The 27,838-nt window shown below is 38.8% G+C and overlaps 4 protein-coding genes and 1 long non-coding RNA gene across 12 annotated transcripts; 2 read left to right on the top strand and 3 right to left on the bottom strand.

The window, feature by feature from the left end:
* Nucleotides 1-135: 135 nt before the first annotated feature.
* Nucleotides 136-10,378, bottom strand: Lztr1 (Leucine zipper like transcription regulator 1). Of its 4 annotated transcripts, none has more exons than XM_022066080.2 (14): nucleotides 10,296-10,378; nucleotides 8,847-8,992; nucleotides 8,488-8,659; nucleotides 7,870-8,006; nucleotides 7,325-7,439; nucleotides 6,795-6,958; nucleotides 6,353-6,665; nucleotides 6,029-6,229; nucleotides 5,410-5,542; nucleotides 4,942-5,006; nucleotides 4,368-4,644; nucleotides 3,860-4,038; nucleotides 3,386-3,670; nucleotides 136-3,154 (listed from the first exon to the last, which is right to left on the bottom strand). In XM_022066080.2, the coding sequence occupies exons 1-14, from the start codon at nucleotides 10,326-10,328 to the stop codon at nucleotides 3,020-3,022; spliced, it is 2,355 nt and encodes a 784-aa protein (XP_021921772.1). In that variant the 5' UTR covers nucleotides 10,329-10,378; the 3' UTR covers nucleotides 136-3,019. The 4 variants fall into 4 exon arrangements, with proteins under 4 accessions (XP_021921772.1, XP_021921773.1, XP_021921774.1 ...); XM_022066081.2 differs by lacking the exon at nucleotides 10,296-10,378 and adding an exon at nucleotides 10,069-10,227; XM_022066082.2 differs by lacking the exon at nucleotides 10,296-10,378 and adding an exon at nucleotides 10,007-10,140.
* On the top strand, nucleotides 9,996-14,325 carry LOC110830797 (uncharacterized). Its single transcript, XR_002543386.2, has 2 exons — nucleotides 9,996-10,092; nucleotides 11,368-14,325. It is a non-coding gene; the product is annotated as an uncharacterized LOC110830797 (long non-coding RNA).
* Shc (SHC-adaptor protein) lies at nucleotides 11,513-18,929 on the bottom strand. 2 transcript variants are annotated; one of them, XM_087342380.1, is made up of 10 exons: nucleotides 18,906-18,929; nucleotides 18,234-18,409; nucleotides 17,685-17,755; nucleotides 16,534-16,768; nucleotides 16,179-16,339; nucleotides 15,167-15,414; nucleotides 14,612-14,740; nucleotides 14,407-14,531; nucleotides 13,708-13,818; nucleotides 11,513-13,489 (listed from the first exon to the last, which is right to left on the bottom strand). In XM_087342380.1, exons 2-10 carry the CDS (start codon nucleotides 18,351-18,353, stop codon nucleotides 13,355-13,357), a joined length of 1,335 nt encoding a protein of 444 aa, XP_087198506.1. In that variant the 5' UTR covers nucleotides 18,354-18,409; nucleotides 18,906-18,929; the 3' UTR covers nucleotides 11,513-13,354. The 2 variants fall into 2 exon arrangements, with proteins under 2 accessions (XP_087198506.1, XP_021921777.1); XM_022066085.2 differs by lacking the exon at nucleotides 18,906-18,929 and adding an exon at nucleotides 18,576-18,899.
* Nucleotides 18,930-19,812: 883 nt separating this feature from the next.
* LOC110830794 (coiled-coil domain-containing protein 42 homolog) lies at nucleotides 19,813-24,393 on the bottom strand. 3 transcript variants are annotated; one of them, XM_022066078.2, is made up of 7 exons: nucleotides 24,278-24,393; nucleotides 23,850-23,980; nucleotides 23,354-23,564; nucleotides 22,293-22,457; nucleotides 21,332-21,499; nucleotides 20,750-20,899; nucleotides 19,813-20,412 (listed from the first exon to the last, which is right to left on the bottom strand). In XM_022066078.2, exons 1-7 carry the CDS (start codon nucleotides 24,335-24,337, stop codon nucleotides 20,230-20,232), a joined length of 1,068 nt encoding a protein of 355 aa, XP_021921770.2. In that variant the 5' UTR covers nucleotides 24,338-24,393; the 3' UTR covers nucleotides 19,813-20,229. The 3 variants fall into 3 exon arrangements, with proteins under 3 accessions (XP_021921770.2, XP_087198507.1, XP_087198508.1); XM_087342381.1 differs by having other exon boundaries at nucleotides 24,194-24,311; XM_087342382.1 differs by lacking the exon at nucleotides 23,850-23,980 and having other exon boundaries at nucleotides 24,278-24,310.
* Nucleotides 24,394-24,472: 79 nt separating this feature from the next.
* On the top strand, nucleotides 24,473-26,613 carry LOC110830793 (peptidyl-tRNA hydrolase 2, mitochondrial). Of its 2 annotated transcripts, XM_022066076.2 has the most exons (3): nucleotides 24,473-24,649; nucleotides 24,734-24,820; nucleotides 25,037-26,613. In XM_022066076.2, exons 1-3 carry the CDS (start codon nucleotides 24,473-24,475, stop codon nucleotides 25,319-25,321), a joined length of 549 nt encoding a protein of 182 aa, XP_021921768.1. In that variant the 3' UTR covers nucleotides 25,322-26,613. The 2 variants fall into 2 exon arrangements, with proteins under 2 accessions (XP_021921768.1, XP_021921769.1); XM_022066077.2 differs by lacking the exon at nucleotides 24,734-24,820.
* The last annotated feature ends 1,225 nt before the right edge of the window (nucleotides 26,614-27,838 follow it).

Genomic DNA, 27,838 nt, shown 5'->3' with positions numbered 1-27,838 from the left:
AAACAGAATGTCAACAAGAGTATCATACGTGTCATACTGTAGAATTAGCATGCGACAAAATTCAGATGTCACCTACCACACTGAAATAGGTGTTTTGACGTAAGAAGCACGGTCGTCTTCCACCATACGCAGGAATCGCTTGGAAACACAAAAGTAAATTTTAATTTAATTGAATATTGATAGTATTACAGAAAACTGTCGAACAATCTTAATCTTGACATAAGAATTTTAACGACAGTTTTACACAAGACCTCCCTTTGTTGTTTGCACTTTATTGGGTAAACTTGTATACGGATCTTCCACACAAACTACATATGAAACAACATCCAATCACAGCTATACTGTGTCATGAAGACAATTTGGTACAAAGGGTTCATTTATATTACCACTTTACACCAATTGCTTCCAAATTACAAACACATACCAAACATTTAAATTAGCATTACTGGATTTCTGGACTTTGTCCATCATCTAGCATTTCTAAAATAATAGAACAGATCCACTTTGTGAAACACTATGGTGTTTTAAGAATACACGTTGATGGGCGAAGTTCAAAAACCCTTTGGTGATGACAGCACTAAAATCCCAATCAAACACAACATAAATATAATATTCACTCACTGGCCACATATCCTTATAGATAATTAGATTTTACTCATGGCCGCCATCTACAAAGGACTTTTTTAAAATAATATAAATTACCCGAATTAAATGTGAATCTGAAATTTATTTTCAACCGAGACATGGGAAGGGCAGTCTGATGTTAAGTTATCAAGAGCAGAAAATTTGCTTTCACTTAAATATAAACTTCCTCACAAATAAAGAAATACTTTTCTATAGTAGATAAGTCCAAAATTTATTCCACACTCCTCCATCAATGTCAAGGGGCACAGCACACCCACAAGCTGACCTCTGCACACTCGGTATTTTCACCGTCGCAGGACCCAAGAGACATTACACATTCCTGTATCTACGTCGTGCCAACGGGTCTTTGATTTGATGTAAGCCGTGAGCAAGAGAAAGCAAAACTAACCATTCCCAAGACAAGTTAAGTTCGTGTAGCGCGGACAAGAAGTAAACAAAACTGCGATGCAGCAGGATACAGACTCAGTAGGAGCAATCAGGAATTCAGTTAAGAAACGACGGTGAAAATTAGCCTTAGATATGCGTAACAAATCCCGAATATTGGGCATTCTTCCAGGAAGATAACCGGCATTACAACTTGCAATCAAAAAGAGGAGCACATCTTCACAGTCTGGAAAAGTCACATTTCTAAAATCAGCGAACAAAATCTACGTATGAATAACACAAAATTATTAAGTCGTACATAACAACCACAGAGGTCAGCAGCATTGCACTTACTACTACCTTCTACATGTTCAGTCTTCATTACAGCCCATAAAAAGTCAGTCGTCGTCATCATCTGTGGCTCTACAACCCAGTGTGGGTCTCGGAGGTTACTTAATCTATTTAGACATTTGGTAGGACTCCCTGGACGAGTGATAAGCCCGTCACGAGGCCTCTACCTGTACACGGGACGGCATAACACAGACAGACATCCATGCCATGAGCAGGATTCAAACAAACGCTCCCAGCATCCAAGCGCCTCAGACCGCGCGGCCACTGTGACCAGCATATAAAGTCAGTGCAAATGTAAATTATCTTAATTACGAGTTCATAACGCAATACACTACTATTCACTAATACAATCTGCATACCGATCTTCTAGTCAAAAGCCGATAAAACTAGAAGACCAAACGACACAGTTCACAACAGATTTACATCAGTTACTCCAAGCAACCACAGCAATTACAATAAATAATTTAACAAAGAAGAACAAAAGCTCTCAAAGACCCTGTTTTAACATAACTGTTCTCTTAATTTAATTACAAACTATTAATGAACATACTCCACTTATAACTCTCTCAAAATATCTAAGTCCGAGATCAGGAAAACATTACAATAAGAGATCTATATATGACAATGTTTTTTACATAAATATTACATACAATATTACAATATCTACTCCTATCTTACAATACAATATATGATACATCCATCGTAAAACGTATTTTTTTTAAAATTTTAATTTTGTGTGCGATACTCAATGATTTCATACCTGGCTACAATCACACCGTAAGATTAGACGACCAAGTTATGGAGCTGTGGTATCAGCATCCATCAGGATATAAGTTCTCCATTTTTATGTTAAAAGAACGTTTCTACACGTGTGTGAAAGTTCTATACTTTTACGCAGAAACAAGTTATTGTTTTATTATTTCATATCCCTTAAATTCCACAAGGCGCACGTGTGTCCAAGGGGGGGAGGGTGTTTGTTAACATTTAAATATCTGTGCTCTGCACATGATATATGCCCCCATACACATCAGCGCAAAGGTTGTTACAACAAAGATTTCTCTATTTTGAAGAAAACTGATGTCACCATTTTCCTGAAATCTTAAACATTACTTTATGAGGTCTCCCACCTCAAATGACAGTGACCTGATTCTTTAACACATACCCCGACTCACATAATTTTCCATCTGCATAATGGCAATTATCGCTTGCCAACGCATCAATTAACATTGCACTCGTTACGAGTAACTGGCAATCATTTGTATGTTGCTTGGTCAATTTAACACGAATGATGACAATTTCTGCCATCACAAACAACTTAAGATTCAGCCCAATTCCCACTAAAAATGCTGAAGGAAAACATCAGGAAAGTATCAGGAAAGACAGTTGGTCACACTGAAATCCACAGGCCTACAACCCCATCTGACGACGAATTCGCAGACGAAACTCTTCTGTATCCCAACATAAAATTTGGCGACAATGTGCTCATTTAGCGAAGTTTATAACGTTTGCATATTATTAACAATTGTACCTACATTTAACATCGCAACACAACCGTAACGTTAAGTTATCACTGCCAGTATAGTCACCAGACAACGCAGTAGTCCATGCGAAGGACATACAGGATCACGCAGATGATTTGGCGTGACAGAAATGCTACCCCTCAGCTCTCGCTGCTGAGGCTGGTACTTGACATGTCTTGACAGAGCTTTGAATCGCTCATTTCTTCTGCCAGGGCAGCCAGAATTTCAAGCAGTAGCTCTCGGCTTAACGTCTGGAACTTTGGCAAGCGAGCGACCTGCAGCAGAGAAAATGGAGATCATTTGTGATTCAGCAAAGGTCAGAGACGATAACAAAGTCTTCAACTGTTCATGTCTTCGAGTGTAAAATACGTAACGAAGCCCATACCATGACTCTCAGAATAATCAGCAATTATTTCCGTGAACAGCATTAACCAGCAGATCATTGTCATGAAGACGCAATTTGTTTCTTTTGAGGAAGGAAAATGATTTATACATCTGTGGCTCACCTTTGGGAAGTGGTGAACAATGAGGTTCAGCGAGTATTTCTTCATGTCCGTGGCCTGCATCCTGTCGGCAGCCTCCAGGATCTGCATCACATTTTCGAACGTCACGTTCATCTCAAGGTTCTGCTTGCAGAACGCCTGCAGACGGTTGTTAGTGAAACCATAGTAGTGCGATACGCTGAAGAGGTACAGCGAGTCCTCGGGCGGCATGTTCACAGCGGCATAGTATATGTAGCGCAGAAGCGAATCAAATGACTGCAGTGATGGAATCATCTCCTCAATCTGGATCTAGAAAGCCATCATCACACTTAGGAGCGATAACTTGCTTATTTGACAATGCTGATAGCAGCTATGAATATATACTGCCACATCATCAACCAATGAATTCGAATGAATATACAAGAAAGAAGTCATAACCAATTTAAGTAGTTTCCAAGGCAGAAAGCAGCTTCTCTTTAATAATATCTGGGAACTCACATTCACCACGTTGTCTTCGGGCATGAAGGAACGGAACATGGCCTCAAAGTAGCTGCAACGCGCAGCCAGCACAGCCTTGTGTGATGGGATGGGATGCCCATCAACCATGAGAGTGATGTCGCTGAATTCCTTGCCGACACTGTTCAAGAACGCCTCCATATCCTGCTCAAGTGTTGTGCCTAGGAACACCACGAACCCAGTTTCACTAGGCTACAAAACTACTTCAATATTATCTTTTCATTTCGGCTACACAAACATCTGGCTTCACGTAACAAGAATTACAAAACATCTTAGGCACGATCCCTCTCAATTTTTTGTTTCTCTTTTATATAAGCTGACTTTATATATTTTAACAATTAGATACATGGGTGTCTAAGATACACATTATACAACAGGACGTTGAAGAAAAAATGGTAAATACAAAAATTTAGTTCACTTTTTTATGTTCTGTAAATCAGGCAAATGAATATCCAAAAAAACTGGGTAAAAAGTGATGAATTATAACAACCTGTGCTGTCAAACTGAGGCTCTGGCAGGGAGCGTATCTGTGGCATCTGTTGTCGTCGAATGATCTCGACCATCAGGGGTTGCTCAAGGGTCTCAAACTCCTTGCTCATCACAATCTGATTGTAATTTGTCTCCTTCACAATGAACTTCAAACAGAACTCTTTGATGAAGTACAATTGAAGGTGCGATGCATTGTGAAGAGCCTCCAACACATTGCGGTGATTGATCGTGGCCTCCAGATAGAGCACGCACAACTGCTCCAGCCGGCGCATGTGGAACTGCAATACCGACATCGGTTTGGTACTGTGATACACTTGCATGTAAACTTCTTGTAAAATTTCAACCAAGGCAACATCTATTACAGCATGTCACATGCTACGCATCGTCTGAAGATGGCCGTCTTCAGACAAAGTGAAATTGGCATGTTACGAATAAAAATATTCTTCGACTAGGATGGCACTTGTCAGACAAACTCTGTTACCATCGGAATAGTCTACGCTAACATAAAATCTTATCACATTTCTCAGTGCCCATACAAATATGTGATCTCTGAATTGTCTTGCAAACTAACTTACCTGCACAGCGAGTCTGTACACGTCCATCATGAGCAGCACAATGCGATTACTCATCGAGTCTTCGGCTGCAGAACAGGCCCCAATAATCATATCAGCAAACAGATTTTACAGAATACACGATACATAATCTTTTCCCCACTATTTCTCATTAAATCCCATCATGAACAATACACAGACATTCTTTGTGCTTTGTTACTTTGTGCATATATGTGTATATGCACGTACGAGATACAGAAAAAAGTTGGAACAAAGAAACAACGTGAAACGTCAGAGTTATCTAAAATACCTTCAAGTGATGGAGCCATCTATAAGTAAATTCTGCTGAAAATACTCAAGCTGCATAATTTCTACTAATGTCTTTATTTAGACAGCATTTAAGTAAGAGTCAAGCACTTAAGTACTATACAGAGCATCTTGCAGATTCATGTATACAAACGGCCACACAGCGCACGTCTCCTCGACACTTACTCTTCTGGGTAGGGTCAATGCGGTCTGTGTATATGTAGTTCAACACCATGTCGAAGGCTTCGGGGACAGCATCACGAAGCCGTACTTCAAGAAGGGGCAGATCCTTGAATGGTACTTCAGTTGTCCCAAACAACTGCACACAAGAGACATGAATGGGGAGCATTATCAACATAAAATGTAAACACTCAAATTGCGCCACTGAGTCATACAACAACAAATTCACCACGGCGAGTATTATTTAACGCAGTATAAATCTGATATTAAACAATGATACCAAACTTAGCATTCTGTATTTTCATAGGTAGTAACAAGAATGGAAGCCAAATTCATGAAGTATAGATAACAAATGAATCCAACATTCAAATGTCTCGGAAGCAACAACAAATAAGAATGACATTCATGAAAAAGTTAAGAGCACCACTTGGTGAACTCTTATTACAATTCAGATCACAACCAATTGTCGTCTTGTTCATCTCTCATCTTAGGATAGTAACGTATACTGAGGATACCCGAGGACAAAGTGCCAACTGGGCAATGCATAGCTCACTACACGCCAATACATCTCTAACGTCAAAAGATATTAATCCTATTGTAACAATATAGTAACTGCTGAGCTAACCTTTTCAAGATGCTTGTCTCTGGCCTCACGCGCCTGTCTTATACGACTGCGCAGGAACTGTGACCGTGCAGCTATCATAGCAAGATGCGCAGGAATCTTAACCTCCTCAACACCCACCACAAACTCCACGTCACAGAACTGACGCCCCTCCAGCAGCTTGCCCAGGTCATCATGCAATGTGCATTTGGGGTAGCACGAGAACTGCGAGTAATAATGTAAAAATGTGAAAGTCACAACGATCATGGTAAATCAAAGAAGGAAAACAGGAGACTGGACTATACTCGAGCGAATCGCAATGAGGCAGAGATGGCAGCAAGAGTGTACCTGGAATCTGTACATCTCCCCGCTGCGGACATTGTTATCCACAGTGCCCCCAAATATGTACATGGCCTCCCCTATGACAGCCGCAGCATGGAACAGCCGTCCAGAAGGAACCTGTGAGTCATGACACGGAGTCACGACAGACCAGGTCTGTGTGTCAAGGTCATAGCAATGAAGGTCATTTGGCAGAGTGCTGTCGGCTGCTCCTCCAAACACATACAAGTGGCGATCAAATGCCACCATCGTGTGGCCATAGCGACGTGCAGGAGGGGGCGGGGCACCACGCAGGATGTGTTCTGTTGATATTCGTGTCCAACTAAAACAAGCATCACAGCTTTCACAAATACTGGGCGGAAAAAGTTGTGAATGAATTCAAAAAATGCATATCTGAAATTCAATGCGAACTTGACGTCAGCTGTTAGTGAGCACAAGTGATAGGACTGACCACTTATCTTTGAAGTGAAACTGGAACAAGCTGTTCGTTATCTTTGCCCCACTTTGTCCACTGAACACAAACATGGATTCTCGAGCCACCGCTACAGGAAAGTTGCAGCAAGTGGGGGGGCAATCCCCGGCCTGTACCACCTCTTCCCAAGACTTGGAGTCTCCCTGGATTACAGCAAGCAACAGTGTGTGTGCATACATAAAGACCCTATTCTGTTCATTGACTGTAATAAAAAGTATTTATCTTGCTGAGGCATGAAATATCAGTTTTAAGAACGCAAAACAAAAGAAGCATAAGGCGTTAAAAAATAGAGGCAAGGACTGCCTTATTTGTGTAAACAACGAAATATGCATGAAAACAAACATTTAACAACAGTGGTGTACATTAAAACTCATATATCCAAGAGAAGTACCTATGAATCTTGAAAATTAATTAACTACATCATGCAAGGCTTACCACTACTTGGCTCATATAACGCAACGGAACCCGTAGACACGACTGTGGAAGAACAGTTGGCATTCCACACTTACCAGCAATGAGATGGTCCACATATCGTTAAGTCTGGCGTTGCCATCATAACCTGCGAATATCCAAAGCTTGCCATCATAAACAGCAGCGCCATGCGCCGAACGGGGCACAGGGGTCCTGCACACATACCGTGTTCATGTACATTTTCCAAGTGCAAGAATGTTCTTGGAACCACCACATGTAACCCATTTTAAATTCGCGTGTCTAATATTTTATATTTCATTCCTTTTCTCTTTCAGATATTCCTGTCTTGTTCCTAAAGCTTTTACTGGCATACATCGTTCAGATTATTTCCATTCATAAGGCTTGCATTCCGTAAACGCTGAAATTTAGCCAGCTTCCTGTAATCTAATAATTCCGAACATTCATCATCAAACCATGGTTTATTCTGCTTTAACTCATCAAAACCTAGACTCCCTTTACCTTACGTTCTGACAAAATTTTAACGTTGGAAAAAATTTCACTGTGTAATTCATTTACGCGGAGACGAGAGGATGCTTTCAGTCGAAGATATTCACACAAGTTCGCTGTGCTGCAGGAGCCCTACCTGCCAATGAATTTCCACTCAATCCACTGTCCATTTTGAAACTTATACTCCAGCAAATCATTCTTGTTGGTCAGATTTGAATTGGAGTGGATGTCACCCGTATAACCGCCAAATACAAACATGGACGTACCATGAACCTGAAAACAGAAAATATGATTACTTCTTCCCCAAGTAGGATCTCAGGTTTTCACAGCAGTGAGTTCAAAGATGGTTGTCTTCTGGGTTGATGTGCTGTGTAATCTGGTAGCAGTTTAGCGGTGTGGCTGCGTCCATCATCAGGGCACTGATGATGGAGGCAGCGAGGACCTCTGTGCAACAACCCGGAAGACAGCCATCTTCCTACTTCTTCCCTACTTACTAACATATCCTTATAATTTCTTGCAATAAGACTTAATAACACAGAACTATATAGTATTGATGTCTTATCAAACAAGAATACGAAGCTAGAGGAGTTACAGCCAGTTTGAACCTTCTAGTTGAGGGAAAACACATTAAGGTCACCTGTCAGCAGAGTGACCTCTGGCCTTGCAGTTCTTGTAATTCCAAGCAACACACAACAGCTTCATACTAGCGTGTGAGCACACAGTCGAGACAAAAACCTTTTGTGCCAATACTCACAACAGCTGAGTGATGGTATCTTGGAGCAGGTGGCGTTCCTGTGACAAAGGCTCGGCCCCATGACATTTCTTTCACGTCGAATCGAAGCAAGTCATTCAACATGCTCTTCCCATTATCTCCTCCAAAAACGTAGATTGCATCTTCATATGCCACAACTGTATGTTTGCTCCTCCTGCAAATAACGTAATGCCACACTTGGGTGTTTTCACGGTAACATATATCCCTACATTCAAAACAACTCTATCACCAACAAAAATGAAACATGAAAAAAATTAAACCAATCAGGTACATGGCTGTTATCACACAAGCAGTTCCTCAAAAGTAAATAAAAGGAAATAAACATGTGAATACATCAATACCTGGCCCCCACAAATTCATCACATTCTGGCATTCTTTTCCATCGATGAACAGTTTCAAATGGTCCAAAATCCAGGGTAAGGCATTCTGCACTCTCTGGCCAAGAATGATGAAAATCCATATTTACAGGCTGAGCAATTGCCATGATCTGAAATTAGTAACACACAGGCATGACATAACTTCAGCATGTTAGGCTTTTATTCATTTTTCGTGTATGCACAATTTTGCTAGTGCGTGTGATGATAGCAATAGCCACACATCAGTATCTGTTTAAATAGAATAGAACAGAATTTATTTAGGCAAAAGCCATGAATGTAGAGCATGTCAAAGCACAAATATAAGCTACTAGTTATCACAGTAATTTACAGTCAACTACAGTATTGCAACAAGAATAATTACACAAGAAGGCATGACCACTATTGATGGCTGTCTTCTGGGTTGTTGCAGCATGGTAGATGTTTACTGACGTTTCATATGTCCTTGCTGCCTCCATCAACTGGGCAATAACCTCTTAAACGTCGGTAAACTTCTACCATGCTGCAACAACCCAGAAGACAGCCATCTTCAGACTCACCGCCGTGGAAAACTCAAATTCTACATGGCCACTATTGCATACAAACTATTTTATAATAGCTGATAATTTCTGGTTGAGGTAAATACTTCTGTGGAGTATAAGGAATATTCCAACTTGTTTGAATTTATGTTTTGTTTGCCCAGATGAATCTAATAACATGAAACTAATCCAGGTGTAGGAACTGGTACCATACAGAATGTACCCAGCTGACTGTTGCTAAGCATCCTCAAAGCTAAGAAAAGCATCTTCATAGCTGAATTCGTTGCTGTAAACAATTACACATCCCTTAATCTTACCTTATAACAAACATTTAATACATTAATTACACCAGTACCGAATTGTTGCATAATTTAAACCCTAAAAGTCCAATTACTACATGATTATATCATTTTACGAAAAGTAAACTGGGTGGATTTTGAAACGTAATCCCTTGTACCGGCTTTTATTCGTTCCATAAACTACCGACACCGCCATTCATACACTTCTTTTTAATGGCCCTAAATCCGGCCTCTCTAAACACACATTCAAGTGCATCGTTTGGAACGCACAATACACACGATACCATATTATAACATGTGTAGAACATACACTGCACAAAATATAAGTGGAATGGTGGATAGAACAACGAAGCTTTTCAAGAAACAACGTACTTCCAGCAGGCTTGTTAAATCAGGGTACTGTATTGTGTTTTCTAATCATCAGCATTATTTTAACAAGAAAATAACACAGCTAATATACATTATTTCTTCTGCATTCACACACTCAGCGTTCTAATACTCTCACATTATGAACATGGATGGCACACAGCATAGATATTACCGATCATAGATAACCTTTCTAAGTAACCGCAAATGACAGATTTGCAAAGACTACATACACTGGTTTCCTTTACGATTTGTGAAAGTCGCATCACGGTTTGTACACTATAATGAACATGTGCAGAGCATAATAGGTAACCTCCAGAGAAGTTCTTACGTCAGTCATTCCAGACAAAACATTTCTTTCACCATTCAGTTCTGTGACACCTCTAGTAATGAAGTGCTCTGGCAAAGAATAAGGAAAGTGGTAACTTGTAGAAATAAATTCACCAAATTCAAATAATAGCACCTATTCATACTGGGGCATTATAAGACATGAGTTCTTCAATGTCCATTGTTTGATCATCTGCTTTTCCTCATTTATATAAATGACTTACAGGCAACCATTAACTCTTATTCTCAAACCATACTTTCTGCAGATACTACTATTTTTTCACAACCAGAAATTTGGTTTCAAAATTTGCATGAATAATGTCTCTGCTAGCTTGAATAAACTCAACAAATAGCTTAAAAGTATTTTGCATCCAAACAAAAATAATTAGAATAATAACAGGCACTAAAGCTAGAGCCTCATGTAAAGAACTGTTAAAATAAATTTAATATTTTTCCACTATCAAGCAAATTTTTGCTCTCAATATTATCATTTGCAGTGGACAACATAGAAACATTTCAAAAAAACTCAGATATCCATAATTTACAGATGTAACCTTCATATGCTATAGACTAAACTCGGTAAATATCAAATTAAGCTCTTCAATAATCTTCCCCCCACTAAAAGAAGTCTGAATCATGATACAAATAAGCTTAAGAGCATTTCTTATCTTACTCCTTCTACTCAATAGGAGAATTACTTCAAGCAAAAATAATCAGCTATTATAAATATTTTGTTTGCAATAGTGATCATGCTTTCTTGTGTAATTATTCTTGCTGTAATATTGTAGTTGAATTAATTCTATTCTATTCACAGTATGGCCCACAGGCCTGGTGTGATCTGTTGATCTAAATTTGTCCCTTGCCGCTAAAATTATATTTAAAAATATTTTTAATTTTAAACCTGCCATTCTCCCTTTTCTTTATACAAAATAGAAATGTGTTATCTTATGTGGACCCCTTGTCGCAATATATCCTCAGGTTGTGGATGGGGTAGAAGGCCTCTGAACAAGAAGAGTAGCTGTAAATGCATACCTGGACTTGCCTGGCCATAATTCAAGTCGAATGCTTCTCAAATACGCCAAATACGATTAGTGAGAAAGGATGGAGGAAATATGACAATATGTACAAGCAAAGTATACATATTTATTATAACAAAAGTGCTTTAAAATTAAAAAGCCCAAGAGAAGCATGCTAATACTTATTAATACATTTTGAGACAAATACTTGCATTAACTAAAATAATCATTATAAACTTCAGGTCACCATATGCTATGTATTAAAAAATCAAATGCAATGTTTACCCATCTGGTAATGGAATCAATGTGTACACTATTACTCGATAAGTCTGTGTCACTCAACGGGACTTGTGTTCACATTCAATAACAGTGTGATTGTCACTGACAAACAGCTGATTACTTCCAAAAATATTATACATGCATGTTACAGGAAATATATTGCAAATACAAAAATTATTTACAGATTTTAACAGAAGAAAAGTATGTTTTGAGTACAAGAGTCCAAAAACATGTTTTGAACACTTTCTTTGCACTTCTGTAAATTTTGAATGGTTCAGAAGTACATGAATGCGTGTAGCCCCTTTAAATGCCCTGTGAATACAAACCTTGTACATGATATAAAACACAGGATAATCAAAATGGCTGTTATGAAATTTCATGAATTTACAGGGAAGAGTCACAAATAATACTGTACAGACAAGATTGCTCAACAAATAATGTGTGTTATCCGAGGGTTTTCTGTTCAAACCATTTCATTTTAAAGCTTTCACAGCCAACCTACTATGCAGACAGTAATGCAACGTTATTACTGACTAAAGGTTTTGAGGTTGGGCTGGTCTCCAATGGTATAAATAATGTCAATATCAGATTTCATGAAAATGAGGCAAGTGTTTCAGATCTGAAAGGGCCACACAGATAGCCTATTTTTTGTTCCTTAAGAATGGAAAGTAGGCTATAAATACTAGTAACCTGTTCAATACATCAGATCACACATTCAAGTCAAAACAAACAACAGAGTCAATAATCAGTACATCAATTAATAAGCATAGTTGTGATATCAACCTGTTAAAAGAGAAATTGATTACAATTATGACTACACGGAATGCCCAAACTGCTACCCAGAGTGTGCAACCCCCACAGCTGTTGGACACACTATTAACTCCAAGACGCTCGTGTGAATATACTGTGTCATAATGGAGGTGGTGTCACCGAGTTTGACACACGATTGTTAAATTAACCTTCAAAGGAAAAATTGCATTTTTCCACTCTTTCCAATACATGTTCACTGTAACTGTAGTATATTACACCAAAATACATTAAATAGTAGGAGGCATGTGGAGGTACATCCGGCTAATTCAACTCAGGAACAGTCAAGGAAATACATACAAATTCACTGATGTAAGCACATATACAAAATTAAAGAGCATTATCTTCTTCTGTCAATTCAGATCAATTACTATGTAAATTCCCAAAACTACACACAAGAGGCCATAAGAAATAAAGCTATGCTAAATGCAAGACAGAGTGTAGGATGATGACATCTGTTGAACTCTCTACGAACTGTTGCACATAGTACGGGAGTCAGCCACATTGTGTGGAAATCCCCAGTGAGGGTCACCTCATACAAAGGAACTTGCTCTTCACCCTGACAAAATCCAATATTTCCATCAATCGACATTATGATAGACACCCTAGAGCAGGTTTTCTCAAACTTTACACTAGACATCGGAAAACATGAACAGACAAGTATCCTCCTCCTTTAACTTTCCAACAACTAACTAGCTAGATGGCTTATCTTGTAGACAAAGGAAGGTGGAATGCAATGGAATAAAAGGTTTACACAGAGCCAGAATGATGATAGATGCAACTATGTAGATCTATCAGTTTTTCTGCCGAAAGGCTTAGTCCCCACGGTTTCAGAACTCTGCTCTAGGGCCCAGCTTATGCTTTTATGGCTGGCGATTCCTGTGAACGGGTCGACGCAGGACCAGTGCACTCTCCGCAGATATAATGGGAAGCTCGTTCTCACAGTGATAATTGATAAGGTGACTCACACTTTCAAACATGCGATCCTTTGTCCTCACCTACAAGCAGAAATGGGATACATTTTAGAAAGAGTCCTCACACAAACACATGTAACCCGTTTAACCTTAATTGGCTATGCCCCGTGGTGTACGCACAGTCAAGCCAGTTGTGCAATACTAGATTTAATAAAAATGTTGTTGTTGTTTCAGACATAAAAGATGCAAATGGCCAGGAACCTGCATGTTATGAGCCAATATATAAAGGTTAAAATGATTACCACTCCTTCTGGGTCTACCAACAGAAGATGTTTCTTGATCCCTCCTTGCATCCCTGTCAACACGTATTGACCAGGAGAACCCTGAGATTCTCGTACGAGAAAATCCCCATCCTGAAACATGGGATGGCAATTCAAGATATCAACAAAATAATAACGAACTCAATAACTGCACAGAACAGAGGCTTTATTGACAAGTTGATTACCAAACAGATGGTTAAGAACGTGAAATATCGCTTAATAAAACACTGAACAATAACAGTTTTTAAGAACTCTGGCATCTCTAATGAGCTAAACTACTTACGCAACAGCGATCCTCACTACATACGAGCCGAGTCGACAATGAAAACAGTGAACGACAGTAACTTAAGTGTATTTTATTTTGACCTTGTATTACTTAAAGTTTGATTTAAGGATATAGTATTTGAATAGTGTGACACTAACATCAATGAGATATCAATATGCATCATTTTCATGTTGCAGGATGACAGATCCTCTAAAATACAAGGTTGTAGCAAAAACAAACGAAGAATACCATGTCCATATTTCAAGTCACATGAATAATGTATACACACGCTCAAAACGTATACTTCCGCAATTCAATAAATGCCTGCAAACTTTTTTATTTATATTTCTAATTTAAAAATGGGGTGTACAGCTTGTTAAATGGTGCTGGTACTGTAAACATAGTTGCGCACGAACCCGCGTAAGGAGTGTTTCGGCCTCCTGCCGACTCACAGGACCATGGAACCAAACTTCTCGTTGCAGTTGCACCCTCTGGGAAGCAGGAGCCAGAATATCAGTCGGCACAGCAGCACTGAATGGCTCTGAAGCATGAGATTAAAAATGTCAGCTCTCGTAACTAAACTACTAGCAAACGTCTCAAAAGATGCATAACGACACTCACGCATGTCAAAAACATCTCGACTGCTGCTAACCACCATGTCGTTAACATAGTCGTGCTCCCTTCTTGGCAAAGGCATTGGAGGCGGAGCAACTTCACAGTTCAAGTCAATCAAATTGCTTGTAACACCATCTGCAAAATGAAGCTCGGTGTCAACAGACAAGAAAGAACAACGCACGTCTGTGTCCTCAATCTGCGTATCAAGATATGTGTACAGCAAGTCCACAAACACAAAAATCTTAAGCCTGTGTAGCTGTTCTTATATTTCTACCAGATGCAAGGAAAAAGAGCAGGCAGACTAAGCAGTCTGTGATTGATAACATTTAAACAGCTTCTCAAACAAGTGATCCCTTATGAATAGCCTCTGTTTCAACAAAACCACAAATGTAAACATTGTTTTGAAGGTGCAAAGGCAATAAGATAAGGAGGTAGTTCCTCTGGATTTCTTAAGCCTCCAAACGTTTCTCTCCCAGAGAGAGGATGTTCCAACATACTGATACATACAAAATGAATGCTTTGGTCCCTTATTGGGAAACGCCAACAAAAAGTGTTGCTTACCTCTACAAGAGCCGCCAGCAGATCTGTCACTCTGTGCTCGCTGCACTACAGAGTGCTGATGTTCACGTCGAGCAGTCTCGCTGCCAGCCGGGCACGACGCGGTGGCCGCGGCTCCGGAAATGGCAGAGGCAAGAGTTGCAGGAGGGTGAAGGTTTGGCAGGGGAGGAACTGGAGGTGGACCAGCTTCAGGGGGAATCTTACCCGGCAAGTCGTTGTAGTAGTCACGGTCAGTGCCGTTCAAAACGCACCTGAAGCAGTTTAACCAAACAGCATTTCTCATTTAACACCATTCATGTGTGTACAAGATGATGTTCACACAACGAAAAGTGTTGTATGTCAATTATAATCAAATAATTTCATAAAGAAATTGCAGAATACAAAATTCAATGCCTTGCAGTCATCTTATAGTACTGTTAACTACCTCCCTGGTACTAAAGCCAACAGATTCAACACCACTAATCAAGCACCTCCAATTGACAGCCAAAGACTAAATATCATGAATAAGAAAGCCATCTACATCAATGGTGCTCACATGTCCATCATCCCAAAATGTAATGAATAACTAAAGGACAGAATAATTAACTAGACAGTTATACCACTGGCAATGATCAGTTAATGTTGAGGTTATTGATATCATGATAAAAAGTGATCTATTAAAGGATAACAAATCTATAATTATAACCCAAATATGCAGTAATCAAAGAAGATACAATAGGTCTGTCCACATCACACTACTGATGGATGCTGCAGTTACTCCGCAATGGGAGAGTGCATAATTTGAACAAGAGTTTCGAGATGTCAGAGGAACATAATTAAAGCGACATTAAACTTTTGACTGAACAATATATAACTGACCGAGTGACACAAAAGTGATCAGAGTCCCTAACCTGGCAACAGTGTTGAAACAAATACAATATTAACTGATATGATTTTAAGTGATCACTGCCAGTAATCGTTGAACCCCGTAAGGATTTCAATCAGAGCCATTTCAGATTGCTAGTGCAGTACTGACTGGTTTGAAGGCATGGTGAGGAACTCCTTAAACCGGAGCTCAAAAGCTTGTCCGATACTCGTTATCACATCTTGCGCCAACCCTCCTCCACACTCCAACACATAGCAGGCCCGCCAGTCACGCAAATCTTTCGCAACATATGCAACAAAGTCCAAAGTGTCCTGTCAAAAAAAGTAACATCAGCTTCAACTCACATAACTGCGATAACACATTCAAGATGAAAACTCCAATATTATGGGTTGTGCTATCTTGTCCCGACCAAAAAGACCTGTAATATTACGCTCTGAGGCATCTTATGTTTCATATAACTTTGACATAACCACAGTTTTAAGTAGCACTTAATACTGGTACTCACAGTGTCACCACCTGAAGCAAATGAAATGCGGGGCATGTCATGCCGTGCTATGATACGCCCCGACTCCAATGCTGTCAGCACGAGACCACAGCTCGAGATGGTTAGATTCACATTTGCACCTGCATGCTCCATAATAGGATGTTCCCCAATAGCGCGCTGAACACGCTTCTCTGCCTTCCTCTTTTTATCAGCAGTTTTAAGTCCAGCGGCCTCACATACTCTGTTGATGCACTCCCTACGAGGTAACGAATGAGGTTATGAAACTAAGACACTAGTTCTTGCTAAGCATTGCAACTTGCAACTATTTCAAGTTCTTGTCACACACACACATGTGAGATCTTTAAAATGATAGCAAATGTGTATGTGACTGTGCCAGCAATATAGACGTTTGCTATCATTTGGCCATTACAGAGGTTAAAAAAACAAACAAACAAAAACAAATACAGACATTTTGTTGATATTAGAATATGATGTATAATGTTATAAGCAGTACAAATTCTGTCAATGACATCAAGTGGGATATAAGTTGTGATGTCTGATGCTAGGCAAATTTAGCCTGAAACATGTCACAATAATGAATTAATGACATTAAATAAATAATGCAAATAAGTTAAAAGTTATTTATTGCAAATTGTTGTGTGAAGCAGAATCAATACCGAAATTCAACAGATCCATAACATGAAGCTGAAATACAATCTGATTCATTGCTATATTCATAATAGCATGCAACTGCATTCTATACTGAAACAGATGGATCCAGCCCACATCTTTAAGATTCATTTGAATATTATCCTCCAATCTATGCCCATGTTTTCTGGGTGGTCTCTTCCCTCCAGGTTATAAACCAAAATTATATATCTATAAATCTTCTCTCCCCATGCATGCTACATTCCCCATTCATCCCACCCAAATACCATTTGCTGAAGAGTATAAATTATTAAGCTCCTCAATTTAAAATTTTATCTACCTTTTTGTCATGTCACCCCCCTTAAGTCAAAATATCATCCTCAGTACTGTTCTCAAACATTTTCTCAATGTGTTCTTATGGTAATGTGACAGATAAGATTCACACCCATACAAAATAGATAAAATCATAGTTCATTATGGTTTTCAAAGGTTATGAGCTCTTAGTACATTAGTGAATTACTCACTTGGCTACTTGAGATCGTGTGTCAAAGTCCAGACTCTTCATGGATGTGTTAACGTCCAAACATCCAATGTACTGGAATGATAAAACAATATCTACCTGAATATCTGTATATTTTCACTACACACATGTTCATTCAACCAGTAGTCAAGACATATCACGTAAACCATTCAAGTACAATTCTCTAATACCATGTAACAGTAGTCGATCCACTATACTGTACTATGCCAGACATTATCCACTAAAGTATGTTTAATACATGCGATGCTTCAATAGGTAACTCTACTATCATTTTGTGGTAACTGCAGGTCATTATGCTCACACAATAGCCATGAATTTAATGAGTAGGCAACATTCCTAGCAGGGCTGGATTTCCACCCCACAACAGGGTCCTGATTAGCTCTGGGGCCCAACCACTTGTCCAATGAGTATGGAGGACAGTGTTCAAAATCCAAATTGTATGAGAAGTAAGGTGAAGTAATCTACCCCTCTACATTTTTATAAAAAAATAAATGTTGTATTGTCATCTTATTTCATAAAAGTCACAACTTACCCTCACTGCATAAGTAATTCCTTCTTTAGTTATGAGTTGATCAGGATGGAGCCACCCGCGGGCTGGTTTACTGATAAAGCTCCCACCCGATCCGGGGGCATCTCCTATAGGGCGGGGCATACCTCTTCAATGTTTTCTCCGACGTGTATTCCCACAAGCCATTTCGTAGTTTCCAGCTGTTAGCAATTAAAAAGTGTATTCATTTCTAAATAAAAAGATAATAATCTGCAAATGATGATTAATAAATTAAGAAGGCCATTAACCAAACATTAATGTCACGCGACGTATTCAATTAATCACCTAGTAAGTACATTATTCTGTGCATAATTTACACAACTATACCTGAATCACACAATTGGAAACCAATTGTAGAGCACAAAAGTCATTAACATTCAAGTCCCATTTAATACATTTAGAACAGCTGTCGCTACGAATTAGTATTAAACCCAGCCCTTCCGCTTCCATATGCCGAACTTCTTTTCAAAAACCCTTGTACAGTATCATTAAAAACGTTCGCTATTGTCCATTTTTATTTCAATCGTTTGAAAAAACTTCATCACAAATTTCCAAAGGCGGAAACTGATAACTCCAAATAATAAATTCGCTTTATATATCTTCTTCCTAGTGCGTAAAGTTCTAAATTTTTCCACTTTCAATCTTAGATTACTTTACCTCTACCATCTTATTATAACTGAAATGGGTAGGTTATCTATGACCAGAACGTAAGAGACCACAGATAATCATAAATCGCACTGTATACTAAGCTGACAGATTGTAGTACATGTAATTTACCTTTCCAAATAACAGAAGCCATTTGCCCTTTTCCCATAAAAAATATTGCAAAAAAGTCAGTAATAAATTTCAAGTGTCATTAAAGAACACGTCACCTGCATACACAATTTCTATTGCATTAGAAAGACTTCATTTTTTCTACTTCCAACATCAGAATGGGTTAGGAGTGGGTCCTCATCATCACATGAAAGATTGGAAATACAGAGAAAAGCCAAAAAAAATTTGTGAAGAAAGGAAATTAGTAGAAGCAAATGAATGTACAAAACAACGGATAAACAATCTGAGATTCTTCTCTTGCATTCTTACCCAAGAATTCTTTGTGAGAAAAGCTTCATTGTACAGGAATTGGAAGATTTAAATCTTCATATTACGAGGCTGCCAATCAGACTTTAACTATGGACCTTCAACAGTCTAGTAATACGCCACTGCTATATACGGACAGCTGGACCATGCACAAGCCAAGCAGTGTGACGAATAAAAGTGAAATATGGAATCATTATAGGCTGACTTGAGAAATTCCAAAGTTCAACAAATAATTATTATTAGCTTCCTGTAATTTTAACCAACTAGAGCAGAGCGCTCCTTTCGGAGCTCTTCGGGGGGTTGGTCAAGTTTTTAAAACGCAACCAACCCCCCCTTCGGGGGGGGGGGGGTTAGTTTAGTGTCTTACTCAAGTCATTTGTTTACTCGGCATTGCTGTGTTGGTACAACAATACCGAGTAAACAAATATAACGTAACATTGTTTGATGACGTCATTTTTTGACGACAAATTGGTTGACGACAACGGGGAATCAGAAATTTTTATTTTAACCAACACATACATCCAGCATCATGAAATCCATATTAGTTATTTGTGATCATAATTATATAAACACTGTTTTCTCATTCTGAAATATTGTTGTGAAGGAACAGCTTGTGTCAAAATCTTGCATTTAAATTTGAAATACATCTCATATTTGCTATTTTATTTGTAACTTCTACATTATTAGAGATTCAGAGGTGAAAACCAATGCTGAAATAATGACAAGTATGAATATTGGCCTAGTGCACGAGTACATATTTAAGAACACAGAATACAAACAAATGGGACATTAAGAAAGACAAATGATTTCTATAAAAAAATTAATTTTTATCATTGCATTACATGGATAATGACAGATCCCATCCACAATCATTTTCATTTGTGACTAGTGGAGCGGGTTGCTATATATTGGAGGCTGTGTCCAAAATGGCTCGTTGGCGCACGATATGCACAATCTTCTTCAGCGCTTGAATGGTGTGCTTGATGTGTATCAGTTGCTGCTCTACGTCTCGCTCCGCTGTCTTGACTGGCATATTCTTGCGCCGGCAGATATCTCGGTACATGTTCCAGCATGATGTCCGCACCTTCAACATGTGCAAACAAAAAGTGAAAACAAGCAACCAATCACTTTAGCAAATACAGAAATTCAAATTACTTCTTCCATTATATGACTACTTCATACCTCAGCCACCATGTCAACTATACTCAACAACACTTTTGTGGTTTTTCTTAGTAATTACCAGATGAATGTCAACATAATTTGGCACGGAGAGTTAGCCTCTTGACAGGTTTTAACATATTTCCCCCCAAAATTTTATCAAATATTTATAGTGCCATGTCATGGTGACAAAGTCTTTACATTAGCTTTTTCACGTTTCCATTATGAAACCCCTAACCTGTTCACTATGGACAAAGCCTCACCTCGTTGATTTCTATGTGTTTTTCTGCATTTATGTCCTCGATGTGACTCAGTGCTGTTTCCCAGCGGAAGGTCTCAGCCTTAGCCTGGTCATAATGGCTCTGCAAATCTGATATTCTGTTGCTCAGCCCCAACATGAGTTGTGACTTCTCCTTCAATAAATGACATCAGTATCACTCCTAGCAATTGCAAAATTGATATTATAAGATCCTACAACTTATTTCTCTTTAATCACAATCAAATATCAGATTTCTTTTCTCAGAAGTTAAGGCATGTGGAAGGCATGCAGGATCATGGATCATTTAATGATTCCATATTTGTGTTACTATAAACTATACAGTTTCAGATGAGATAAGATGATTATGATTATGAACTGTGAGATGAACCCAAAGATTAGATTAGATTCAAGCACCCCATAAACACAAGTCAGATGTGCTGTCACCGTGCTAACTCGTGCATTAGAAGCCACACAGAAGGATTCACACTTTTATCACATGAATCCAGCGCCTCTGGTCCACCAGGGCATCATATGTTATTCACTGGACGAAGCGTGCTGCACACTCAGTGCATAGTTGTTATGTTACCTCTGTTAGCCTGACTGTATGATTGTAAGCATTCTCCAGGGTGGCAAGGTTGCTCCATTGCTGATCAGTAAGTTCCATGAGCGAAGCACTCAGAGTCTCATAGCGGTTCAGAATATCAGACACAGAAGAGAAGTCCTCCGTATTTCCCACTACATTGTCCAGGAAGTCCTGTTGAGTACAATACAAGCTCTGTGCACATTAGTGAATGAATACATTATGATCTTAGCTCTGAAAAAAGTGTGGCAAAATTCACATAATTATTACTTAATTAAGGTTGTCTACACTGCTAAATAGTGTGAGAATTATGTACTTTGGACAGTACACTGTGTTCATGACTGGTACGAAAATCATTAGTCTATAATGGTAAGAGTTGCTTTAAACATGCTGCCTCCAACTTTGGGGTTGAAGTATCCTAAATTGGAGGCAGCAGGTTCCTCTGATATACAGCCACAGAATGGGCCTACATCCAATGCTTCATTAGTTATTGCCACCAAATGGGAAATTATATAAAGATGTCATGTGACAACTGTATTGTTGTTTGACATTTTAAAAAATAACCTCAACAAAAGTTGCATATTTTTCAAATTCAAAGACCCTACATTAAGTGGCGCTAATGTCATCCCAACTCTAAAACTTGGTAAGGCCACCATGTTGGTATTGCTACTAGCAGGAAATTGAACAGCACTAAGGAGATGTTGCGTTATGCTCATGCTAAATGTTTTTAAAATTTGTCAATTGGTTTAAAAGTTGCTAACAGAGAGAGAGGCAAGCATTTATTATATCCTACAGAATTATGACATCAATTTGAAAGGGTAGGGGTGGAAACAGCCAACGTTAATACCATCCCATAATTTGACTTGACAGACTGAAGAAAGCACCAAGAACTTTCATCAGAACTGTAAGTTGGCAGCCCTTGAAACAAGCGAGATATCACACCTACTCACTGCTTCCCCTTCCTTACCTCATATATCTTGTGCTTATTCACATGTTCTTCCAGGGTTTTCTTTATCTGTATGAAACCTTCTAACTTCTCCTGCAGTTGAACAGTCTCCTTCTTTCGCTGTTTCTGCACTGCCTTCTCCTCCTGAATCTTACTTTCTGCTCTTTCTCGCTTCTCTCTGTTAACCTGAAAATCAAGAAATTTGTTTAAATGAAGCCAAGAATCTCATAAAGAAACAGATTTTAAATCTACAACGAGACTGGGAACATTGCTCTAAATACAGGCATGCCTCCATCTTCACGGCACATATTTTCCTGATATGGACCCTGATAAACAAATGGTGCAAGAATCCGTTTAATGAATCTCTTTTGCTTCACAGCTTTTATACTTCCACTCACACTGCCAACACCCTCATATTTATTCTGAGATGTACTGACACTGGCAAGAAGAATATGATGTGTCCAGTACTGACAAGGGATCCAAGCTTGTCAAAATGCACAAGGGCAACTCTTCAAAGAAACTTTGTGATAACGTATCGCTTGGAACTTAACCATGAATTAGCAAAACCATGAATATGAAATGATAGCTATGTCTCCTAAACCTCAGCAATCTGTAAAGTAGATTGGTTCACAAGTTTCAAACAGAACAATAGTATATTGTGAGGAGTAAAAATAGTGCACATACATTTTTGAAGTACTTTCAACAAAAATGTATTTTTATCAAGAGTTTAGGATTGGCTGCTTGGCCCAGAGATTTAAACTACATTTAAATACTTGGCAATAAATTTAATATATATATACATACATACATACATATATATACATACACGCATGTCACCTCTCTGGAATAAGCTGCATAGGGTCTTCTGCAGTTTGCATCTTCTTCGTTAATGTCTTCGTAGGGTTCAGAAGTCTTTACATAGATCAGGCAGTAAGCAGCAAGCAGGAAATAAATGTGTAATTGGACGAAGAGAGGAGTAGGGTGCTATCCAATAGGAATGAACAATGTAGTTGAGGGAAGAGTTGATGAAAAACGTTTTAGTGGCCACATGACTAGAAAAAGAAGCAACTGTAACAGCACACCTGCAAAAACTTATTAAAGCGAGTGAAGGACTCTCTGAGGTGCTTTTCGTTCTCTCGTAGCTCATCCCACTCCTTGTCCATCTGCTCCTGCTTCTCCTTTCCCTTGGCCCACTTTTCGTTAAGGTTCCTGTTAGCTACTTCCAGGTCCCTGTAGGCAGCCACCAACTCTGTAGCTGGGGACAATGGAGGCCAATCCCATTCTGGCTTCTTTCTAAAATAAAGACCCATTTAAAAATGTTGCTTTATTGAAATCAAAGAGAAAATATCCGTCTGACTCAGACAGTTTAGATGGTAAAACAATGTAGATACACCATGCTATTCATAAAAAACCAGACATAAAGAAGCAAACCACCTGAAATGGTCATAATACCATACAGACAGTCATCCTCCGCTAAGATCAGCATATTGCTTGCCAAGTATAACATTAAAATGGTACACTGAATGGTCAAGAAGAATATCGTATGACTTATACTTTTAGTAACAAAGGTATAGATACTTCGACAGGCGTTCTTCAGATTTCAACAAGAAGTACTCGCCCACTTCAACTTCTGGAGTACAGTCTGGTACAACTTGGGGAGCAAGGTCCTTGCATAAAAGCTTTGGCTTTACTTGTGCTCTTGAATCCATCTAGGAAAATAGAAATTAGAGTATCGGATATTATAAATTATGTAGAAATGGGCTCAAACATTTGCGTGGCAAAATGTATTTTAAGCTATCGAAACAGTGGACGCATGAAACTTGGTGTAGAAGAATAAATTGAATTTTACACATTTCAATGATTTAAAAGATTACATTCCTATCGGCTGTTTTAACCTCCACAGTGCAACTCGGTATACTCACTTTCATACGGATTCTTATCCAGCCTTAAAACTCCTCCTTATCAAATAATATCTTAAAAATTCATACCAAACCACCTACACTAACCTCACTTCCATTGTTTTCATACATGGCGGCAGAGTAGATACATAGCGAAGAAAAAGGCATGCTTTCGTTTAGGAAACCGAAGGGCGGAGTTCATCGGCACATTGGCTCAGTAAAGCTACCTGGCAGTTATCTATGGTATTGTCTATCATCTGACGTGTCGTTCGTTCGCCATGTGCTTTTTGTTTATTGTATAAAATGCAAGATGTAAAGACAGACGCTAATATGGGTCTCCTATCTCATGTTATAAATTCTACTTTCTTATCCGGCTTAGCTTGCGGTGTTTCAATAGCGTGGATATTCCTGAAAGTCCGATCCAAAATACTTCCAAAAAATACAATACTTTCTGGCGAAAGGTCATCTACGTTTGGTGAGGTTAGTTGTGTTGGAACAGCTGTTTTGTAAGAAACGTGTATCCTTTTCTTTGGTATATTAATGACGTATATTAAATTGTTTCAGCCCCCCTGTGATGGTGAAGACAATTTCAAGTTGGTTCTCATTGTTCGGTCAGACTTGAAAATGGGAAAGGGTAAAGTAGCAGCACAGGTACAGCATGTTTCGTGGATTGTTAAATTGTTGAATATTGCGGATTTTAGTGAAAAAAATGTGGATTGTGCCCACCTGGCTAACTCGATCGAACATGACTGGGTTAAGCCAAGCCTGGGAACCTCTGATTTATTTTCCCAAATGAATGAGTTTTATGTCTGTGGAGACTAGGCTGTTAAGGATGTTACCAGTAACTTATTTCATTGCTGTTTTTAGTGCTCCCATGCAGCAGTCGCAGCATACCAACAGGCCCTGCTTCATCAACCAAACATTCTGGAGCAGTGGGAAGAAAGCGGAGAAGCCAAGGTGGTGCTCAAAGTGGAGACAGAGCAAGAACTTCTGGAGCTTGCCAGTGTGTCCCGCAGCCGGGGTCTCATCACTAGCCTTGTACGTGATGCTGGACGCACTCAGATAGCTCCAGGCTCCAAGACTGTGCTAGGGATTGGTCCTGGACCAGCTAGTCTTGTGGACAAGGTCTCTGGACATCTGAAGTTGTTCTGAGGAAGAGAAAAAATGCATGTGTGAGGCTCACTGACCAAAAAGACTGAAAAAATTTAATTTGAAGAATAAAGTATCTGTCTTTCCACATTACACACCAGAAGAAAGTTCTTAACGTACAACAGTTTTGGGACGATATCCACATAAGCCGACAGAGGAATCAGTGCCCTAAGTGGCATGCAGTAAAATTTTAATATACTTACCACTGTAACAAAAATTAGCCACAGAATACAGAATTACTTATTTACTCAGTTTCTTAGAACAGATACATTTTTCACAACACACTAATGATGGTGCCAACTGGAGAGAGCTTTACATTATCATAGCCAATGGTGAAAGCGAAATGCTATAAAATAAGGCCATATAAGTGTACACTTAGTAGTCACATTTGCAGAAGGAATTAATCTGTGCTAACATACAGATAAATTAATATTACAGTAGGAATCAAAAGTATATACTCTGAATGAATAAACAATCATTACAAAGGCTTCACTGTTCATTCTTATTATTCACTCTAAAGGAAAATGAAATATGTATAAAACATTTATTATAAGCTTCAGAGTCATGTTTTTGTGTAGATTGTTCCCCAGTATCAAATGTAATCAAAATTGGTTTATCCATTCTCAGATTGTTTTATGTGTATGGACAGTTGGAGTGGTTTTAAGACACTCTGCAGAGCTGTGAATGTGTCTAATAAAAATGAGAGTACAGGGTAATTCAAAAAAGGTATGATCTAACTGTAGATACCATTTAGTGAAAAAAAGAAATGTTCATATGATTTTTTAATGAATGTTTTATGGGTTATAATTTCAAAATGTGAAAACTCAAAAACTTATGACTTTGCATGGCATTCTTCAAGTTCCCAAATTCTGAGGCTAATAGTTGATTCAGTGATTATTCAGGTTGTCTCTTTCAAGTTACTGAAATGAGCTTTACTGTGAACTGTAACATAACCTTGTAAAGTGTTAGTTTTCAATGCAAATTCTTTATTCTTGAATTCAAACACTTTCAATTTGGTGTGTGCCAAAGTTTGGGATCTCAACTACAGCATACTTAAAATGCGCTGGCCATGGACCAAGTAATATTTCACTTGAACTATGATTTAATTTTCAATCATAGCAGGGTTGGGAGTAATCAGGAAAAACTAGGAGATTCATGCAATTTGTAATTCTGGTTTGAGTTACTGCACTGCCTGAACCAGCAAACACATGGGGAACTACTAGTCTAATTCCCACTGCTCTTTGTCATCACACAGTTATCAGAGAAAAATAAACAAAATTTGTGCATTACATTTATTCAGAAGCTTTTTAATAAGAAGTCAACATCAGTTTATAGTGACTTCCCAAGTCTTCGGACAAGTTAAGTCATGTTGCAGCCCATTCATGGTTTAGTTTGTGCTAGGCGCGCACGTTCTGAGGTAAAATAGTGTTCAGTAAGTAACATCAAAGGGCAAGTTATACTTGTATTTATTAATTCTGTAGGGTGTTATATCTGGACAGCTTCCTTGAGGTATCGCGGTGTTATGCAGTGCAGGTATAATTTCACAGTTCCCTGTGGTCCACAAGCCAATGGAGGAGAATGTTCTGTGCATTCCAAATTGCCATCAACATTACCTTTACTGCAGACTTTCATGATATTGAACTTCTTTCTTGTGTGGGGTGTAACATGTTTCTACTCCATCAGTGCTGCCTTACACCCTATGTAAAATGATGAACCCATGTTTCATCCATCACCAGCGGCTGTACATGGGATATATCAGAATGATACATGGAGTTGGCAGATGGAGGTTTTCACAGATTGTTCCAGTGCAACGTTTTATCAGGCCTTGAGGGTGTTCTGTGTCAGCAGTGGAGAGAGATTCTACCATATCAGTAAGGCCAAGGGTAGCCAGTAGGATGCTCAGTTAAAGGAATTGTGTCAGTTTTCATATCATACCACATAATTTTGTACATGGAAAAATATGGCCAAAAGGTGGGTTTGTAAGCATCTGGCACACCATGTGGCATAAACGTGCTGCGGGAAAGCACACGGGCAAATACGCAGAACAGGCATGCTTTTGCTGGAATAAAAGTACACATATTGGAAAAGGAATTAAGATGAAAATATCAAACATCATAGTCAAGTGCTTCGGGGTCCATTACTTGGAGGTTCCAGGTTCAAATCTTAGCCCATAGATGAGGCATCCTGTCAGGTTCTTCATGTTTTCATCAGTCTCTCCTGGCAAACTCTGGGATGGTTTATTAAATTAGTCCATGACTTTTTCCTTTCCAATTCATTACAGTATGAACATCCTCAAATAAACCAAAAATAAATAAATAAAACACACAAGTTTCTGTCTGAGCATTCATAAAACAAGGAATTAGCATAGTTCAGATTCATCTTGAATCATTTGAGGGAATGAAATTAGGTTCACCCTGAAACATTTCTCCCCACCCCGAACAAATTGTTCTCAGAATGTAGTTTCTTTGTAAACAGTCAAAATATGGCACAGCTCATTTCAATTACACTTTCCAATTATAC

This window comes from Zootermopsis nevadensis, unplaced genomic scaffold, assembly GCF_977971745.1.
Source record: "Zootermopsis nevadensis isolate Lab colony 2312 unplaced genomic scaffold, Znev_1.0 Znev_ptg000003l, whole genome shotgun sequence".
Lineage (NCBI taxonomy): Eukaryota > Metazoa > Arthropoda > Insecta > Blattodea > Termopsidae > Zootermopsis > Zootermopsis nevadensis.
This window is presented reverse-complemented; position numbering and strand designations above follow the sequence as displayed.